This window comes from Aythya marila (genome assembly GCF_965140915.1).
Source record: "Aythya marila genome assembly, chromosome: 7".
Lineage (NCBI taxonomy): Eukaryota > Metazoa > Chordata > Aves > Anseriformes > Anatidae > Aythya > Aythya marila.
In genome coordinates this window covers 3083632-3105154 of record NC_139048.1, presented here as the reverse complement: position 1 = coordinate 3105154, position 21523 = coordinate 3083632, and the positions used below count along the sequence as shown (strand labels likewise).

General features: G+C 39.5%; 1 protein-coding gene across 1 annotated transcript in view; it reads right to left on the bottom strand.

The window, feature by feature from the left end:
- LOC309880197 ((E2-independent) E3 ubiquitin-conjugating enzyme FATS) overlaps positions 1-21523 on the bottom strand; it is a 63679-nt gene that overhangs the window by 10966 nt on the left and 31190 nt on the right. The window contains exons 3-6 of the mRNA XM_082764800.1: positions 18783-19860; positions 4740-5024; positions 2603-2796; positions 1490-1691 (exon numbers count right to left, since the gene is read on the bottom strand). Coding sequence (XP_082620926.1) covers positions 1490-1691; positions 2603-2796; positions 4740-5024; positions 18783-19860 — 1759 coding nt within the window. The remainder of the gene's footprint in view (positions 1-1489; positions 1692-2602; positions 2797-4739; positions 5025-18782; positions 19861-21523) is intronic.

Genomic DNA, 21523 nt, shown 5'->3' with positions numbered 1-21523 from the left:
ATTAAACAAGCATAAAAATTAATCATCATTTAAGGAGAACGAGGTTTAACCTTTCAACTTTTTGTTTCACAGAGTGTTTGCAGAGCAGTCTGGGGGGATTTTTAAGATGACCAAACAAAGAAGGAGATATCTGCCACTTCTTCAGAGACAAATGACAAACTCCTCCAGCCTGGAGGCCTTGCTGGGGCTGGGGCAGAGCCCCCACACCACACTGCAGCTGGGCAGCGTGGCCCTGAGCCATCTGAACCCAAACAAATTACCTTGGATAACTGAAGTGGGGAATAAATTTTATTGACTCATTAACACGCACTTCATGTTTTGTGCTTTGTTTATATGTGCTTATTTAGCTTGTACTGGAAATCCCATTACGTATATAAGTTAGACGCCACCATACCAGAGCAAACAGCATAGATTTAGTGATAGCAAATAATATTCCCCAATGCTAAGCATGCCAAGAAAAATAATTTTGAGGGGGAATGCGCAGAGCTGATGTAGTTGTTTTAAAAACTACAAACTAGTACACTAATTAGAGCTTCATCACCTTCTCATTGAAAGACTTGGTGAGTGTTACTGACCTCTGTGAGTCATTAGCCTTCCATCCTAAAGTCCATGGTCTAAAAGACCATCTCTGGTCTTTTAGATCATTTGGGTGTATTTTTGCTTGCTTAGGCTTTGTCAGAAGAAGAGTTGAGGACAGACTTAATCATAACATGGCTATTTAATGTTTTTAATTGTTTTATTTTTCAGCAGAATAATGTGGCTTCTGAGACACGGTTTAAAACCAAAAAGTTAAGAGGAATGCCAACCAGTCAAATAAATCTTTTTTTTTTTTTTCTTTCGTCAACTGAATTAAGTAAAAGCCAGATGGCAATTAAAAAAAAAAAAATAAAAATGGGTGATTTGTTTAACATCCTGTGCCTAGATAATATTTACAGAGATGCTATTGGGAGGGAGCTGCTGGATATTGAGGCTGTTTACCACAAGGGCAATAAAACAACCTAATCATTCAAATTAGGAAATCACAGAGTTTAGATGTGCTGATTTAGCAGCCATGCACACAGCTGCTGGGCAGACAAGACAAACTCACCTGCCGAGAAGAGCAGACTGGGTCTCCTACACCCAAACCCCACCTGTCCCCCTACCTGGGACTTCTCACCCCAGATCAGTCCTTCTGTGAGCTGTGGCAGGTAAAAAATGCCAATAATTGCTAATGTCTCTATAACGAGCAGCAACCTGCATCGTGCTGAATGTGACAATGACAAAACACCCCCAAGGAAGGATGCCATGGAGCACCCCATGTCCACTTATCCTGTCTCTGTGTTTCAGAGGATTTATTCTCTGAGCACCAGGACGTATGTTGGCACACCAGCAGGGTGAAACAGGAGCAGCAGGTCTCATGTTTTTTCACAGCATTAATACAGAAATACTATACACATGGCAAGGTTTCAAAAACAAGTAGAGAACCATTACTGGTCACAATTCAACTTACCGCTGAGCGGGTGAGGGATGGTGTATTGCTTTTTTTTGCTTGAGGCAGATGTTGAGGAAAGTTTGCGAACAAGAAGTGCTCCTTGGTTGCTTACAGGAGCATCATTCTGCTGGGCTTTCCTCTGCTGGACCATATGTTCCAGCTTCTTCAGCCTTTCTTGCGAACGGGAAATGAACTGAGGCTTGTGAATTTCTAGCGCTTCCTAAATGAAACAGAGAAAACACTTAACTTTAGAAAAAGGAAGGAAAAAAACAAAATGGTATTCATCTAAGTGGGTTCAGTAAGAGATTCCCCATGAAAATCATTGCTGGTCTGAATAAAGTTCATAAACTTCCAATCTGCTTTTGCTCCCTTTCACTGTTAGAAAGCTGCCTTAGCGTGTATATTTCCACATCAGACAAAGAATATTTATAGGAAAAAAAAAAATAAGAAGACATATCCAAAATGTTTTGAATTACACATTTTATAAGTTACCCGTATTCAAGTTCTTGACATTTTGCCTATTTCTTTGTCTCACCCCATCTCCAAAGCAGCTTGTCACTGACCGTTCACAAACTTTCCTGTTTACTTTGATTATCACGCAGATCCATTCATGGATGATCCAGAAAGAAAATGCTTTCCAGTCAAAGGCTGCTTCAGCATTTAGGAATGTTTCAGGGCAGAGGACAGGAGCAGAGGTTGCTCTTACATATGCACTGGACCAGAAGGAGGAAAACACTGGATCTGCTGATGTGGCTTTGTACCAACCTGGATCACAGCCATGCCCACGGCAGCTGCTGGTGGCACTGGATGTCATGCAAAATTGGGAAAGTGCCCGTTTCAGGGTATGATTTCACAAGCACCTTTGGGACCCTTGTAAGCCCCCAATTTTTACAATTTTTATCATGGTTCTCCACAGAATGGCAGCTGGGACTTGCCCAACCAGGCAACCCAGCAAGTCTCGGCAAGTAATGAAAGCAACCAAACATCACCAGAAAGGAGAAAAATCAAGGACATGCCAACTTCTGCCCCCAGCCAGTTCCCAGCAGCAACACCATCCATGAGAAAATAAATAAATAAAAAAAAATTCACTCCCCACATTAAGCCCACCCATAAAAACAATGAGTATTTTACCTTCAGTGTCAGTGGGGTGGGCAGTCTTCTGTCGGGCTCGGGGCTAACATCTGGCTGGGCGAGCGCGCTGCGGCTCTGGCGAGCGGCATCCAGGCGGCGAGGTACAGACAGAGCTTCCCAGCTGGCTCCAGCCCGCTCCTCCTCCTCCTCATGCTCCTCCGCTTTGCCACTTGAACCACAAGATTCGTAATCACCTTCAAGAGATTTAAAAGTTCATTAAGAGTGCATGGTTAATTTTTTATTGGGTTCTCCACCTCATTAGACAGTGAGGGCAATTTCTGAAATAAGAATGCCAAGGTATTATTAATAGGCCTCATTAAGCAGAATAGATCAAATCTAATCATAGGTGCTACTCACTGCCCTGTGACACCCAGAGTATCTTTCACATTAAGCCAGGCACCGCATCGAGGCGTAATTACCCTGCTCTGATGCTTAGCTCCGTTTTATGGTAGTCACTTCCCAAAATCTTCGCTAATACGGTTACATTATGGAAAGCAGAGGCTATCACGCTGCAGCTCACAGTTTATTTCAATTTATTGCATGTATCGCAGGAAATAACATAATGTTATAGATCTTAATCACATATCATTTCTCTCTGACCACACGGAGGCTTTCATAAACCCTCCTCTTGTTTATTTCTTTGCTGATAATATGGTTTGCTTTCTGTCATTTCTATGTGTTCATTAGCCAGTTGAATGACTCCATGAAAAAACTAATAAACTAGGGCTTAATATACATTGTAGCACATTATTATGAAACCTGTCAATTCACAAAGTCCTGCATTAAGGAAAAAATAGTTGATTTTCTACTCTTAGGACTATGCTTTAATGCTCTCTTACTGATATTTCCTTCAAAAGTTAGGACCAAAAGATGGGATGTACTCAAAAATCAGACAGTTGACAAGATTCTCATTTAGAGGACAAAATTAAATGTAATCCAGAATAACAAATTAACTTCAGAAAAGGTCCATATGCAGTATTTTGAAAAGTCAAATTGGAATACTTCTTCCTTGCCAAATAATTTGATTTCTAGAACTAAATATCTGGGAATAAAGCCCATTACTGTTTTATTTCAATTTTTGGTTACAATAAACTTAAAATATTTTCCTCGCTATGACATATTGTACATATTATATTGTACTTAAAAAAAAAATGTTAAAATGATCTGTTTTGGGTACATCTGCCTTATAAAAGCCTGAACTGTATTTTCTCCCTAATACTGCTCTTGTTAATATAATATTTTTTGGAAAAAAAAAAAAAAAAGAAAACTGAAACCTGTGAACATGAAATTAAAATTTTTAATAAGTAAAGATTTCAGAGGTGTCAATTAACTTTATCTTTAATAAATCTCCATGGATGCTTCACTTTCTTAAAACAAAGTCACATTAGGGTAGTGAAGTGGCATGATTTAACTTCCTGCACTGAAAGCAGAACATCGGTTTCACTTACCTAAGTGGGTGTTATATTCTCTACCTTTATAGTCAATAATGAAAATGTTTTCCCTACCTGCTTACAAGAAAGAAATCTGTAAGAAAAAGGGATATATGACCATTGCAACATTGTTAAGGTATAGTTAGAGTAAATTTCTTGCAAATATATTGATACTAAAGCCAAATTCATCTACAGTATGATTCGGTTGTCTTCTGCAAAACTCTCTTATGCATGAGTTCTGCTACTCATCTCCATTTTAGCTATTTGTACAAATGTGGGAAATAAGACATACATATAGCTGTTGAATTAGAAGAAAATATCGGTTAAGTAGTGAAAGCTTGCTGATAAAAAAAGATTGCAGAGGTAAATGGTATCTAAACAAGGTTGTAAAAATAACCTTGGTTACGGTGTTTCTTGCTCAGACTGGGAGTGTTTGACTCTGCAGTTTTAATGTTTTTTCAAGATTTTCTTGAACCTACCTACAAAGTAAACCCATCTTTCTCATTTTCATTTTGTTTTCTATTAACCATAGCAATGTATACAGTTTGATTAGTTGATGGGATCTCTCACTAGATGACTCATACTCAGCACTTAAAGCTGGACAAAAATGGACTGAATTTCCATTATTTCACTTTTTTCTTTGAGACTGATCTCATCTTATTATTGAAACCATATTCCTAACAAGCACAGCAGGATTTGTACCTTACTTTTTAGGAGCTGGTTTTGCCTGTGAACATTTTCTTCCAAGAGGACTCTTGATGAAGTTTTTGTGTTGCACATACTTTTGGAGACAGACATTCTTGGTTTCAGGATGCCCTGTGCTTGGATCTCTTTGGGTATGGAGGTGTCCTTGGAGGGATCTTTGTTTTTCAATGAGCCACCAGCAGCGGTTGTCCTTCTGGATGGTGTATCCAGAAGAGAGGCAGAGGCTGTTGTGCCTCTGATCGTGGTGGCGCACTGCTTCCTCTGGCTTCCAGACGACATTTGTGTTCCTGTGAAAAACAGGGAAAAAAAAAATCTATAGCATGAGAACTCTATTATTGTTTTCACCCCTCTGTTCCTCATCATTTTGATTTCCAGCAAAACTGGAAACTGCTTTTAGCCATATATTTTAAAAGTTGTAACTGATACAAATATTATCATGACTGCCATGCAGCTGTACTGCAACAAAATGTTACTGATAGAAATAATCAGAGTATACTCTTCATAAAAATAAGCTTTCATTCTAAATAATGTATGTCCAATAGACAGTGTGGAAGGAGTCAAGAAAACTCTAATGCAAATGTATGCAATGTGGTTTTCCCTCGTCTCTTATTCACTTAAGAGAAAAGTTTCAGATTGGTTAAACCTGGTCAAAACTATAATTATGGATCCAGTCATGGCTGTGATGAAAGCTGAGGTCCATGAGGGTTTGGGGTCAGGGTTTTAAGGTCTCCATAGTGGGGTGCCTGCCTCAGAAGCACCACTCACCTCCAACATGTTAAGGTCCATGTTCTATCTCTCTACAAAGCCATGGCAGGAACCAGCAGCAAAAAGGTCCAATTTGTACAAGATTCACTTTCCCCTAAAATTGTTTTCACGTGAAGGCTGTTGCACAGCACCTGCAACTGCAGGACCTTGCCATGTCAAAAGCAATGGAGCGCTCTGCTACACAAACCTTGAAAGACAATTCAAACAGACCATCACTACAGCCTGCAAAACCCTAGCAAATGGAAAGTGTGGGTACATGAGCACATAGAAGTGACCATTCTCATAGCTGCATCTTAGGTAAAGTTCAGAAAGAAGAGGAAGTAATTACAAAGATATCAGGAAAGGGAATTTAAAGAATTGGGAACAGCATGGAAAGGGCATCAGGATCAGCCAGGGGGAGGAAAGACAGAAAGAGCAGATGGGAACTATTTTAGGTCCCTATAAACCACTCCCAGAGGTTCCTAAAAGGCAGACACCCACACAGCCACGAACACAGCATGACTCTGCTCTTGTTTTTTAATACTGTGCAAAAATTACTAATGGCTGTCCTAGTCACAGGCTGGCTGAAGATCTGAAGATTTACGTAGGTGGAAATGACTGATAGCTGTTAAAAGTTTGGTGAACTGAGGCAACTGGGAGAACTTGGAAGTGCAAGGTAAAACAAACAAACAAACAAAAACCCAACACAGGTGGTTTCAGTCCTAACCATAAAGACAAACACACCAGGCAGTGATTGTCCCATTTTTTACATGGACATAAGACATTTTACAGAGTACTGGCATTTCATGACACTTTAAAAAGTGGCCACATAATTCCTCTCTCCTCTGACTCATTCCCAACAGCTGCCCCTCTCTAAACATTTTTTCCCTGTGTCTCAGATGAGGACAGAAGGAAGATTGCTGCTATCTTTGCCCTCTGATCCAACTGAAAAGAAGGGATGGAGTGGCACATTATGTTAAACCCTTCTTTATAGTCATTAGGTAAAATTAAATCCTGCAGTGAGGTGTGGGGTATTTTCAAGTCACTTTCCCAATACTTAATCTACTCCTAATTAGATGGGAAAAACGCTGCCACAAAAGGATGGTTTCCTACACACCTTAATGATCTGAATAACTCATGCTTTGTACTGATCTTCCTGTATTTTGGGGAAAATCAAAAACACTAAGGTACAGTTTCTAGCCTCTTCCTTAACAAGCAGAGCAGATTTTTTTTAACATAATTTCACATTTCTTTCTGTAAACTGAACTGTCAGTACAGGGAGGAGCCAGCTCCCCAGGGGAGTCTCTGGTGAGGAATCCCAGAAGGTCAGCATAGACAGAAAAAAGAACTTTTTTTCTAATTAAATTCATTGAGATGAACCACATCCTAAGAAATATCACATCCATACAGAAAATCTGGTCAAAGCAAGGCAGTGCACACAAAGCTCACATATTCTAATCTAGCAATCCAAGCTCTCCCACTTCTCTCTGGTATAACCAATTTTTCTCCTTGCTTTTCACACATTGCAAATATTTGCCTTCTCTTTTGTCAAACCCCATCTCTCTCCTCTCAGAGGAAAACAGTTTTGATGCAAATACTGTCAACAAACCAGGCAGACACAGTTTTGTACAGCCCCTCAGCTGGAGCTCATGCACATGCAGTGCTCTGCTCCCACAGTCCCTGACCGATCCTGTACCTGCGGTTACAAACTGTGTTTCTGCAAGTGTTTCATGACATACAGAGGGAAAAGACATTGAGACCGATTAATGGTGTCATGGGCATCAAAGAGTGTTTGTGGCAAGAGGTAGAAACAGGCAGCACAGTAGGAGAAGATGAAGAAAGCAGCAGGTAGCATTAAGTAACTGCAGAGCAGCAGAGAAGGAAGTCTTTTCACAAAGGCAGCCAAGACACTAGAATTAGGGGGGGTGGGAGGAAGGAGGGCAGCTCAGCCACAGAAAGAACTTGAATGGAAAACAGATTATCTCTTTAAATCATCTTTTAAATTAAAATAGTTTATTGGCCAGCAGAAAGCAGAGAGGAGACAAAAAGAAAGTGGGAAGCAGAAGAGTTCCTGCTCCTCCAAAGCAGCATCGCAGTAGGAGATCATTTGCCTTCATATCTAGAAATGGTCTGCACAGCAAATGCGTGTGTTGTGAAGCCAAACAGCTTCTTCACCAGACTGTCTTACTGCTCAGCAACCACCGCTGTGTTCCCAGTACCGGCTATTTGCTACTGCTAGGCATCGGTATCCAAAACTATCATCAGGGGGATGAGAACAGGCTGAAAGGTGGCAAAAAAAATATTTGGGACCAGAGGTGTTAGAGGAGTCATCTCCTGGCCACCACTCCTCTGTAACATCTGAAAACATGGGTCAAAAAAAACATTAAACAAATAAAATGGGCAAAAGAAAGAAGTGGTACCTGGAGCACTCATCCTCCATTTACCCCTAACTACCAGACCAGCTACTTGTGAATATTGGCTGCTGAGTGTAAGTACAGTAACCTTCAGAAACAGAGAAATTAAGCCCCAGGAACTTTCTAGTATATAGCTGAAGTGGAGACAGCCTTCCCTTCCACACTGCACCCTTTCTCCGCTAAAGGAAATGCCACTAGTGGCATTCTGCCCACAAGGTCTGGGGATTCCCTGCAAAGACATATCATTAGGACAGAAACAAAATACAGGTATGAATGGAAACAGGAATGTGATCTGAAATTACAAAAAAACTAATGGCTGTTTCTTAGTATTTTATTGTAACACAAGGTTGTCTAAGAGTAATAAAAAAATAATAATAAATAAATCTTAAGAAATTCTGCTATAAGAACACTGCACCATTTCTGCATGAATATTGTCTACCTTAGACCTTATATTAGTATTATAACTAAATCTTAGTCATTAGATCAATTATTAGATACACAATAGGGTTTTCTGTTGTTGTTGGTGGTGTTTTTTGTTTTTTTTTTGTAATTAATTAAGGTAATAAGAAAAGGTGCACCTTGTTCTTGTCTGACATTGAAGGCAACCAGAATAATAACAGAACCAACTTGGTAAAATCTTTCCTCTAACTCCCTCTTGAATTAACCTTTCAATTCAAAAGATACACCCAGGTGCAGTCAATCCCCAGGAAAACACAGCAAAGCAACACAGACATGGGCTCCGAAGACCAACTCTCTCATCCTCAAAGCAGCTGTCAATTACCTTAACTAACAAATGCAGATGCAAATGATATTCAGGGGAAGAAAAAAAGAAAAAGCAAAGGTACTGAAAGGTAAGATCACAGAATTTCACTCTGTACTTTCAGGATCCATTTTTAATATGCCGTGTGGGGAATTAGGGCTGTTACTCTCATTAAGACTATCTGGAATCATATATCTAAATCCCCACGCAGCAAACTGGAAATATATATACCCCTCTGAGTATAGCTAGAATTGCAACTGGATGACTAGTAATATATATGTTTTTTCTATTATCCGAGCTGAAGAAAGACTTTAAAACTAATGAACAAAGACATGCAAGTGCAATGCCGTGGGAGATACAACAGAACAAAACTCGAAGAAAGGGAAAGCAGAATGACGCTATCAGTAAAATTCAGTGAATAGGTATCCGAGTTGTAAAAGCTCAGCTGCCTATAGGAGAAAAAGTTAAGGAACAAAATCATAATTGAATCTGGAGAGAAGTCATTTTTGCCTCTGTGCGAGAACCAAAAAGACAACAGTTCAGTTCTTAAAGAATGACTTGAAAATCATGTGATGTTGGAGGAGTTAAAAATATTCTGTAAAACCAAGACTAGATTTTCAAATTTATTTATTTATTTATTTATTTTTGTCAAAGAATCCTTGATCTCTGAGTAAAATGACCATATTGTTTTACTGTAAAGTATCTTTTTACATTTTCCTCTCCTCCCTTCAGGGGGTTTTGCTAACAGGAAGTGACCTTGTATTAGAGCAGGTTAAGCTTGCCTTTCCTTGAAACATTGTCAATTCAGGCAATCATACACTTTTCCATTGTTACTACATTTTTTTTTCCTTTTTTTCACTTTACATCAGGATAAAGCAGCTTTTCATACTTTCGTATAACTCTCTTCCTTGTATTTCACTGTGGATTTCTGACAATTCACGACAAAATGCTTCTTTGAAATGGCCAAAGCTCATCTTAGCAGATGCACAGCACCACAAATCCTCCACGACCACCAAGTAAGCCTGACAAGACATGGCTGGGGAAGGAGACACACAGTGATGATTCCCTGTGTGTCTTTAATGACATCAAGCATCACCACTATAGGTAGGCTCTACATTATACATGATACACCAACTACTTTTTTTTTCTTTTTTTTTTTTTCTATTAGTAAAACTCCCATGCCCTGGGCTGCTGAGCTCTCCCAGACCTCTGTAATGGAAGCTGACAATGCCAATACCTCAAGCAGACAGGGTCAGCGATTAATATACCTTAAATGTAAGAAACTTCTACCGTTTTGGAGATTTAGACCCAGGCCTGCATAGGCGTAGGTTGTATGAGCAGTGATGCAAAATCCAAACCAAGACTGCAGCCTACTGATGACAAAGACTGATGACTCAATTCCTATCATGCACCAAGCATTACCATTGCTAAGCCATACGGTCTTATAAGTAAACAGACTGCATCATCTCAACAGGCTGGTAACACAGAAAAATGGAAACACTGAGAGCAGTGACAATATTATTAGTTATTTCAGTGTTTGTCAAGGCATGGAAGATAGGAAGGATAATTTATCGTTCAGATCACAGCTGAGGAAAGGACGTTGCTTTTAATCAGTCAACAAGCTACAGTCAGCAAGGAATGCTACAAAATTCAGACATTTTTACTAAAATTTCTGCTGATCAGCAGCGAGACCTATGCCCCAAACTGCTTTTTGATGTTTGTCAAATGGCTTGTTTGTAAGAGGCAGTGTCAGGACTGTTCAGCATTAACATCCATGGAAACTATCCATGTTGCAAAAAAAATCCTGACAAAAATGTAGCCCTGCCTGTGCTCCCTAATCAAAATGTAATACTTAACAAGGTCTACTTTCCAATAGAGAGCTGAGGCTGGATCCTGAAAAACAGGGTTTGGCCACGTCCTCAGCCCCAGTTCTGGAGCTGTCATGACCGAAAGGCAAAACAACTTTGCAAGCTTAACCAAAGAGAATCAGCCACGCTGCTACTCCCTGTGAAGATGTCATTGTACCTGTGTTAATGCTTCTTCAAACAACCCTGCCCAGCAAGGATAAGGCTTCATTATCTCAGCTATATCAGTAACACCTCAAGCTAAAAGGCTAGATTAAAAAATTATCACATAAAAAAAAAAAAAAAAAACTTTTTTTTTTTTCCTTTCCTATTTATTTGCTTTGGATTTTAAAATGATGTTGACAGCTGCGGACACATTTCTAAGAAGGAATATGTTGTCTTTTTTGTAAAAGCTAATATTTCATTATAGAAAGTTGCAATCATTTAAAAGGGAAAGCTTATCAAGTGTACCTAAGGGCTATTAAGCTTCAAACCTATAATCAGTCCAAAGTAGGAAGAGCTTCTTGATGTCAAAAAGCAGCTTGTTTACAGAAGGCTTTTGGCAAAATTAGAGTGGAGTCCAACCCTTGGCTTCAGAGCAAACAATCTCATAATGCGCTTAATCAACGGCACCTAGCAATAAGTCTCTTTGTGGTGACTTCCAATTTATTTTCTCAAAACACTTTGCAAATAATTCACTGATCTTCTCTCTCGGTGTTAAATAAGCAGACGCCACTTTAAATATGGAGCTAATACCTAGCAATGTGGTGTTTAGGACAGGATGTGATGCACTGATTCCTACGGCGCATGGAGAGGCTTGGTGGAACAAGAGCGTAATTTGTAATGACTACAGCAGCCAAAAGGAAACGCTCCTGCCTGGCACCTGCAGGAGATCATCTTACACTCTGACTCATGAGCGTGTGCGATTGCTGCAGAATATTTCAGTGGTCAGGAAATAATCCACCCACATTATTTGATTCGACTGCCTGCACCAGTGCATTACCAATATCCAGCTAGTCAAGAATCGCATTTGTATATTTTGTTAGCATTTTTCCCCTTTGATTCCTATGTGCTGGGACAGCATAAAAGGAAAAATATTCCCTTTTCATTAAACCTTTCGTAGAATCATAGAATATCCTGAGATGGAAGGGACCCACAACAATCACTGAGTCCAGCTCCTGAAACCTTTTATAACTTGGAAGTTGGTCAAGCACCTGATAATTATTTTCTCACTGATGCAAGTTGATCTTAGATTTTAGAGTCATACCTTTAATCATCATTTTTCTTGTCATGCATTTTGGCCATGCTACACCAAAGCCGTGTCTTTAACAAGCCAAGGACTTCCTGGTCCTTAGACAGAGAGGATCTCTGTTCATATTATTAACAATCAGATGAATGGCTATTGAAAAAACTTCAAAACTCACTGCTGTACTTATGAGACATTCTCTGTAACACCTGCATAACAAAATCTCAGAGTTGGATGTCCATGCTTGCATTTTAAGGATGTCATTTTAGAAGCTATCGCGTGCTGTTGTAGTGATTCAAGAAGTAATCTGATGCAGTGTGACTTTTTAAAAAAATATCATTCTGATTTAAAACACTTAAGTGGTGATTTGCAGAGTGAGAAATGCATTGACCACTTGGTATTCTCATCATGTCTAAGACACCTAGTTGTTCAGCTCTTTCTGATAATTTACCACAGCCAGACTGAGCCAAGTATTCATTTTGCAGACTGCAGAAGAGTTGCTCCTACATTAAACCAAGAATGAAGAAGGGGAAAATTAGGCCCTTTACTCTAGTGGCATAACGCAGTCACTGAATACACATAGCCCTTCTCTTTCTTTTAATCATTATTTTATTTATTTTAGTATCTACTGCTTTCCTGAGTGTTGACAAGTGACTTGCCCCCTCCAGATCCTTTCACTTCAAATTGTTTTTACCAACTCTGGCAGGCCAACATAGAAATGGTTTCTTCTCACCTACTCTGAACAAGATGGAGAACAACAGAAAAATGAAATCTTTAACTTTCACATACCAAAACCAGGAGGGCTTAACTTTACTTTGGGTCTTCAGCAGACAATATGATTGTCTTGGGGAAAATAATGCTAACTCAGCAGGTTTGTTTCTGGAAATTCTGTCCATGATATCATTACAGACATATAATAACCAACCCCAAAGGTCCATGGCTGCTTGTTGCCTGAAACTGCAGAGAAATCGTTAAAGAAATTGCCACATAGAAAACTATGAGTTCACTAATCACAGCCAGGGGCACTGTGACATCTAATGAACCACCACTGAAGCACCAGTCCTGTCACTGGAAGCCAGTATCCATACAACGGGACACAAGGCCACATCATTCTTATGAGTCCCTGAGTTTTTTCTCTTTAAATAAGTAGAGTAAGAAGAAATGCCCCACAACACTGTTCTCTAGTTTTTCCTGTTAGACCCAATGAGCCTCCTCACCCCTTCCTTTGTCAAACCAAAGGATGGGCAACTGGCAGTCAGTGTTTGAAACGAGGACCAAAGCTCAAAGGTTCACTCTGTAGAAGTGAAAAGGCCCTCCTGAGAATAGGAGACATCATTCTAAATACGGATTAAAAAGCTCCAAGATAAGGAGGCACCACTGCTATTGCCCGTCACACAGGTTGGGGTCTGTGTTGAAGGGAGGGAGCATCTTCTAGAGTCACTCATAACTGAGGGCTGCAATTCCTCACTGAGTTTTCAACATCTATAAGGACGAGTCTTCAGCTTCTCAGCGTCTGATACAGTACACGAAGGTCACATTGCAGCGTGACAAAGATCCAATGACACAAAACGTCTAGACTAAAGAAAATTGACAACCTCCTCAATTTTAAATTTATACCAGATGAAGTGAAACATCAAAGGAGACCCTTCTAATAGGCTTTTTGGCATGTGGTGCTTTGTTCTTAACAAGTCAGCACCAGCTGCTATGTCCATAATGCCAAGTCAGTAATGTCCCTGGCCAGATTCTCGGCTGATGTAAATCAGCGTAGCTCCTCTGAAAGCAGATATTTCTATTGGTAGACATCAGCCAAAGATCTGACTCCTCATGTTTAGCAGGTGCATGCTAAAGTAAAATCTTCTGTGACATATTTCACATTTCTCCTGTCTTCGCCATCACTACTGCTCTACACATTCTCGGGCTGGAGAGTTAATTAGCATCAGCTGTAGGTACTCAAGTTTCTATACAATAAATTCCATACTGTAAGGAACAACTTTCCTCTAATTATATCTTGTTTATATATAATGCATATTTATGTGTACATATATACAGATGGGAATGCACTAACCTTGTATTCTAGGCTATTATGTGGTGACTTCCCATAAGCAGAAAGTCAGGTGAGAACATCAGGTAGGCCACATTCATTCATTGCAATGTTTCAACTGCTATTTAATAGTTGAAAGTAAACACTACTAATACTCTTGATTTTTAAGATTTCGTACTGATTTCCATTAGTATATATTAGTTCAAAGGTGACCTCCAAATATTTGCCTGATATACAAACGTCTCAAATACCAGAAGCTTTCAATATATTTTTAAAACTAAAACATTCTGTTTTGCAGATAGCAGCATATTGAAATCCCACAGCACCTCCTGTTTTGATTTTACTCCAATATAAGTATCAATACATATATATGTAACTATGAACACTATATTAAAAAAAAAAATACACTCTTGAAACAAATTAATATTTAGTTATTTCCTCCTTAGCAAACATCCTGCTAGATTCAGCACTTGTTATGAAACTCTTCTTTAAGAGGAAACAGAAATCTATAACCATCTGGGTTGTCTAACACCCCAAAATGCCAGATCCCAGTTTTCCCTATAAGCTGTCTTCTATTGCTTTAATTAAGTAAATTATTCTTTCAAGTTACCTAATATTCTCTTTGGGAAAAGAATATAAGCAACTACACTACTAGCTCACCCTTCTGTCTCATTCACTGATTTAAATGTACTTTCCGCCTCCTGAGTGCTGCCGGCTACCACTATTTTCCATTCCTGAATTCTGCAGGAGAAGGGGTGCTGGTAGGGCAGCCCCCCCGAGACTCCCCCATGCCCAGCACATGCTGCCGCCCCCACCCACAGTCACAACCGTCCCCATTGCATCACATTCAGCTCCAAACGCTGACTCATGAGCACATCATAATCCTCATGCCCCACTTTCAGCTATCTTACGAGCAAGGTGAGCGCTGATTCCTCCATGCTCTCCAGAGCTGAGCATACGCTGTGACAGCCCGTGCAGCACCCACCACCTCAACTGGATTTAAATTTCTCTCCATCACAGCTATTTTTCCTTAATAACACTACCTGGCAGTTCTGGGCACATCAACAAAAGAAAAACACAGGTGTAGACATTATAAGAGCTGAAGTGCTAGCAGAAATAACCTATAATAAAACTTTGTTTATAACAAAGCTGAGGTTTGTGAAGGTGCTCAGGCATCAAGACATTTATGATGATCTAAGCTTAAACAGATAAATTCAGATGTTGGCTATGTAAGATTTATAAAAGTGATGATTTTGTCTAATCAAGAGGTTAAAACGAATGTAAACGTGCCCTTTTTCCTTCTCCTTGCTCCTTTTTAATAATTCAGCATAGCATCAAGTAGGTAATATATCATAAAAGATGGATGTAAAGCCAGATATTCTTGTGGAATATATTCTTCATGAAGGGTAGGTGAGAAATTAAGTTTAAAAATGCTCCCGTCTTCAACAGAAACAAGACTAATCTCTTCATTTTTAACTTACCTTGTATTTATGAGACATTAGCTACAGACAGTAAAGGAAATTGCTGCATTGACTTAAAAGCAGCGTTAGCAAGTTCTGACAGCTTGTTAGAAGTAGTGATTGAAGGCCAGCTGATCCACATCGACTGCCTGTGACAAGGTCCTCACAGAGCCTGGCCCATGCTTATGTTGGCTGTATCTCTCTGAGTTGGTTCCTGTGGTTCTCAGTGGGGACATTTCTCATTAGAGGTCAGATGTGCCCCTTATGCTCCCCACAAGATTTAGATGCTGACCACTCATTTAAAGTGAATGCAATTACCTCCTACTTCTCTATGCCCTCCCACAGCTGAAGACTGACTTCACACGCAACCTGGATTTTCCAGCACTTAAGAGTCCAATTTCTTGCTGGCTAATGGAAGTGAAGCACCAAAAGCAGTGGAGCCAGTAGATGACGCAGTCCATAGTGATGAAGTCACAAAGTTATAATCCGTCCTTGGGATGATATAACACAAGGCATGGCTTTGAATGCTAACTAAGACTGAGAGTTTGGGATTTCTAGGTATAATTACCAACCATGAGCAGAGCCCAGGATTTACATTTCATAATATGCCTAAAATATCCTTCTGATATACGGTAAGATGTGGAAATATATACCTCTGGAGATTATCTGGCCCAACCTCCTGCTGAAAGAAGGGCCTTAGGTTAGGTTATCCAGGTCCATGTAAAGCCAAGTCTTGAACATTTGGATTTCAACATGAAATAGTATGAGTAATACTATAAGGATAGTTGTCATTACTTTAGTGAAGTCACAAGAAAAATTAGGAAAAGGCACTCCAAAGAGACCATGACAACCAGCCAGCACCATAGGAAACAGCAAAGCTAGCCCCTGTGAAACAGAAGTATGGGGGTGCTCATTCCTCTTCAGGTACTAGTAAGACAGCCTATACATCCTGGAAACTGCATTTACAGATTTCATACAGAAAAGTCTATTTTTCTATTTTTTTGGCCATGGTGATATGATTACCGCTTGAATTTCTGCTGGCAGGAAGCTATTGCCTACAGCTGCAAACTAATATAAACTCAAACTTTCTGGGTCATCAGAAATGTGATGGACAAAGAGCTCTCTGCGGTTCCTTCATCCGTAAGATAATTACATTAAAGTATTAACATGGTGTCAAAAGTTGTTTGTTGCCTCTTCTTTGCTAGTTCTTCTTTCTTCTTAAACATTTCATTTCACAGAAACTTAATTGCATAAACATATAACCGACCTTAACATGAATGGATTTGAAATAGTAAACGTTGGAGGAAAAAGTACCTAAAAAGTACCTGGGAGTCTGTGGTGGTATAAGGGACTTTGCTGATGGGGCAGTTGTCACTTTGCTGTGCTTGTAAAGCAGCATCATGCTATACAGGTCTTGCAGTTTTGAGCTGTATACGCAGAAATGCCAAATCACAAAGCAAGAAAGTAAGTTTCCCATTACAGCTTTTATGCCTTTAGATAATTAAAACTAGTCTAGAAAAAAAATAATATATATATATATATAAGTAATAATAAAAATAAAATAAAAATAAAAATAAACAAAATCTGTAGGACCATACCAGATTTACACCAGAAAAGAATATTGGACCTAACAGATCCCTCTCTCACTTCCTTGTTTTTTCAAACTAAGGAGAACTCAGCTTTTCATTTTCTCCCAGGTTAAAATTGTACCAAATGCCTTTCATTTTAATGTGCAGTGTGGATGTCTCATGAATTTAACTGAGTTTCTCATGATCTGTCACATTTAATGGCTGACAGCTATGCAAGAGCTCATTACTTTGGGAATCCTGGTGAGAAAGGCTGTTCTTTTGAAGCATTATACTGGCTGTTTATACAAATTTCACACAGGAAAGTTGTAGTAAGCTGATAAACACCTTCTTATATACTACAAAAGGTCTGACCAAGAGAAGCATATATCTTTACATTCTACATTATTGCTTACACAAATGGTGGAAGCAGTTAAGAAGGTAACACTTCCCATATTTATTTACACCTGTATTCTTGTGTACACAAATGGTGGAAGTCGTCTTTCAAAAAACCAGTATTTCTCAGCCAGTTACCTCACTTATTTCCTTTTTTTTCCATAAAACTGGCAAACCACAAGCAATCTTCTGTTTCACTTTCTAGTTACTTCTAGTAAAAGTGATCCTTTTACAGTGACCACTGTATAACCAAGCCCATGACAAATTTCAATATTATTCTAATCCTTGTTTCTGTGATGCATCACAGGGAGACTTTGGGTGCTGCTGAACAAAGCCTTGAATACATAGTAGTGCCTATGAAAATTTCAGAAGGGCATAGTTACTTTAAATGAAGCTGCTATACAATAAAGTTTCTCCATGGAAGACCCTGAACATACTGATAATTTTCTTTAGTGTTAAAACAGGAGGCCTCTGAATAAAGCAGTGTCTTCTTGCTATTTATTTCTTGATAATTGCAAGAGCAGCAAGTGCAGAAGTAACAGCAAGGTGAAAAGGAATTGCAGGGTCCAGGTTTTATACCTTGTTCCAGCCCATCAGACAGCATGCAACTCCTTATCTTTCTTTCTCTCTCTCTCTTTTTTTTTTTTTTTTTTTTTTTTTTTTTTTTCCATTTATAAGCTGGTAGGATGTGGGTACAAATGAAATTTAGGAGATGGCTTATGCTCACAGACTGGCCCTTAGATGAAAAAGGATGTGTAAGTACAAGGTAATTGCAATTAATTGTAGCCCAAGGTCGCAGGATACACAGGGGGTAAGTTTCAATCTTAGTGCCTTTGGTAAAAAGCAGACTCATTGACATTCTTCCCATCCACGCTCCCTTTCTGGTGAGTCAATAAACTCAGCTGTGGTTATTCAAGTGCACTGTAAAATAGCTGCTGCAGTCCAGTGCAGCAGGAGCTATACCACTCTGGGCACAAAGCAATCCCCACGGTATCTTTCCCTTTCCTGAGAGCAACATTGCGAAGAAAATTTTATGTTTGCAAAATGCTTGGAGAGATATGGAACAAATGTGGTAAAGATTTGCAAAACATTTACCTGGAGCCATCACTTACAAACACCTAGGCTTATTACTATGGCCTTCTAAATAACAAATTCCAAAAGCAATATCATTTTGAGTTGTAAGGAGCACAAAACCAAGTTCAGCACAGCAACCTCATTCTTAATCTCACATCTTGAAATCCAGCCCTTCCAGAAAGACAATTATTTTGGGGGCTAAGCGCTTGCATGTTGCTGAGAGAAAAATAAATAAATTACACTTATAAATGGTTAAAATAGAGGTTTCATGCTGACAACACAGGCAGAGTTTTCTCTGTCATCTGGTGAACAGCATGCATCACTAGCATGGCAAATATATTCATAGTAGTCCTGGAACTGAAAATGTCTGGGTTGTGCTCTGACTCAGCATGCCTTTGCAGAAGCAGATTACTGTTATCTGCTCACGTAAAATCATTGTGGTGGGTCTGTTCCAGCCTGAACCTCTGCTCCACTGGACTGAGGTTTATGGAAATTACTTACCTGCCTCATCACTGGAATTAGGAAGATGGAAAGAAAATGTAGCGTGATAGCTGCCAGACTGCTTATCGTCATGTTGCTTTGTTGTTATGGTATTAGGTCCTTTGGGTATATCAAACGCTCGAAGTTCAGAGGCACAGACACTTTTCAAAGGGTATTTAGTACCCAAATGGCCCTCATTTGTTGTCTGTTTATTAATTACATTATTTTCTGTTAAACCTGCACTCCAGTTTGTTCTGAGTGGAGCCTTGTTTTCTCTTAGGAGCTTTGTCTGAAGCATCTCCTCTATTGGCTCTCCATTAGCTATGCCATCTACTCCATCTGCTGTTAATCTAGACGAACTACAGTTTATACTGAAGGACAATGTCGATCTATGCATTTTTTGGCATTTAATTCGAGGCTGGACAAGGCACACGTTGAGTGACTTGTCTATGTAATAGATAGTATTTGGACACTGCTGAGAAACCTGAATGTGGACAGACGAGATGAACGAAGGCAGTACTTTCTCTCTCCCATCTCTGCTTTGAAGACCCACACCCTTCTCCTTGTTTCTGTGGTTGGAAAACCTCTCACGCAGCTCTTCACCTGATTTTGAGCAACATTCAGATGCCCTTGATGGAGTCACATTTTGGTTTGCTTGGCCAGGTGGAGGCCAATGGTGGAGGTCAACAGGGACCTTGCTCAACGTGGGGGATGCAGCATGGGGCTCTGGCAAGGCCCTGGATCTCCATGCTGGGTCACTGGAGCCCGCAGCGACACGTCTGGCTGTAATAGTTATGGAGGCAAACCCTTTCCACTGGTTCTGACGTTGTTTTTCATTTGTGGTGGGAGAGTCCAGCGAAGAGATGGTGTCATCTAAGGATGCCTGAATTTCTAATCTGCTGGGAAGTACCATAAAGGCACTGTTAATGTTGACCAAATCATGGTTAGCCAAAGATTGCTTCAGGTGATAAGCACTGGGCTGTGGGATTGCAGACTGCATCAGCAAAGCAGACCAATTTTCTTTTGATTTATTCTCATCAATCATCTGTGAAATGACTATTGGTGAAATCAATTTTGTACTTGTTGATGACAGAGATTCCTGCAAATGAAAAGATCCAAATTATCAACATATTCTATCATAACATATCTAACTATTTCTCATCTACCATATAGTACCATTGTTCAAAATATCTTGTTAACTTTCTATTCATATTAGGTTTTCTCTCCTCTCATTATTAAAATACAAACTCAAGAAATCAGCTCTGAATTGTCTGTGAGGTTTCACTCATCCAATGTAAAATATATATATATATATTAGTGAACTAAAAAGGTCCGTGTGTGTCATCATGTACTGGAGAGAGCACATGGCATCAGGGTCATAGCTTCTCTACAGCCTCACTGGTTAAAAGCATGGAAAAGCTTCTCCTTGATCCCTTCACAAAAGTGATATAATTTCCTACAAGGACTACAAGTGCTATTTTAATTCATCAGTTCCTTCTTGCTTGTCATTACTTGTTGACACCTATTAACTGTAAAACCACATATGTCCAAGTTTGACTGACAGTGGCCCAAGTCCATGTGTCTGACCATGACAGTAAACGTCTTGATAGACCATACATTACTTCACTTGATGTGACAAAAGGGGTGCTTGTATGTTAAAGATATCTAACAGAGAGTAAACCTGAGCTTAAAATCTCCTGCCGTTATCCACAAAGCTGGTCATATAGGTCACATGCAATAAAGCATCTCTTTGGTGCTGTAAATTGGCTGATTAGATTGCTCCCGACTCATGTTCCTAGATCTCCTGATCCTGACAGAAAACAAAACAAAACAAAACAAAACAAAACACTGAATTGTCATTCAGAAATCTGAGGATTTGCTCCATAATGAAAGCTCATTCAAGTTTGTTCAGGGTTCAGGTGCCATTTGCTGGCCTGGACTGCTCCTGCTTATTGTGCATTCATCTCAAATCATATCTGAGCATCTACATCATCTGCTAATCAATGCCAGTGCTTAACAAGTATTTCACCCTGCACTGAAGCCCAAGAGGAAAACCATTGCCGAGCTCCTGTCCCCCATGTCGGGAAATAACACAGAATAATGTCTCCTTTGTAGCTCTTGGGAAGGCTGATTTGGGAACCCAAATATGTAGAGTTAGATTAAGAGTTTATTAACGAGGTGAAATGTCAGGTAAATTTTATCAACCCTTTAAACCAGCTGCCTGTGGTTTTGACAATTCAATAATTTCACAGCCCTAGGGAAAGCATTTTCTTCCTTCTTTGTTTCTTTCATGGCTTGTAACAATATTTGCCTTATATTTTCAGCACTGCATTTACTTCTACCTACAGGTTTAAGATCTTCACATAGCTTCCAAAGCTCTTGACTTCCCTGAGATTTTTACAGGTCACGGAAAAAGAATGTTCCTTGAAATACTTCATTCTGTGGATGCAACTCTTGCTGCAGCAGTTGATTTGGCATTTTTTTTCTTTTGTTAAGGGCTGTACAGTTGGAAACTTCTTGCAAAAGTCCAAAGGCATGTCAAAAATGTTCTCTATTAGCTTCAAATTCAAATATTAGATAACTCACTTCTTCTGCTTGAGTATACATACTATTCCCTCCTCCCAACCTTTGGCAAAGAAATGAATCTTTAACGTTTGACCAGCTGTCCTATGCTCACTGGGAGTTTTCAAGCCTCACTGCATCTTGTGAAAAAAATATGCACTAACACCAAGTAATTGTGGTGAACTGAAAACCCCAGGCTT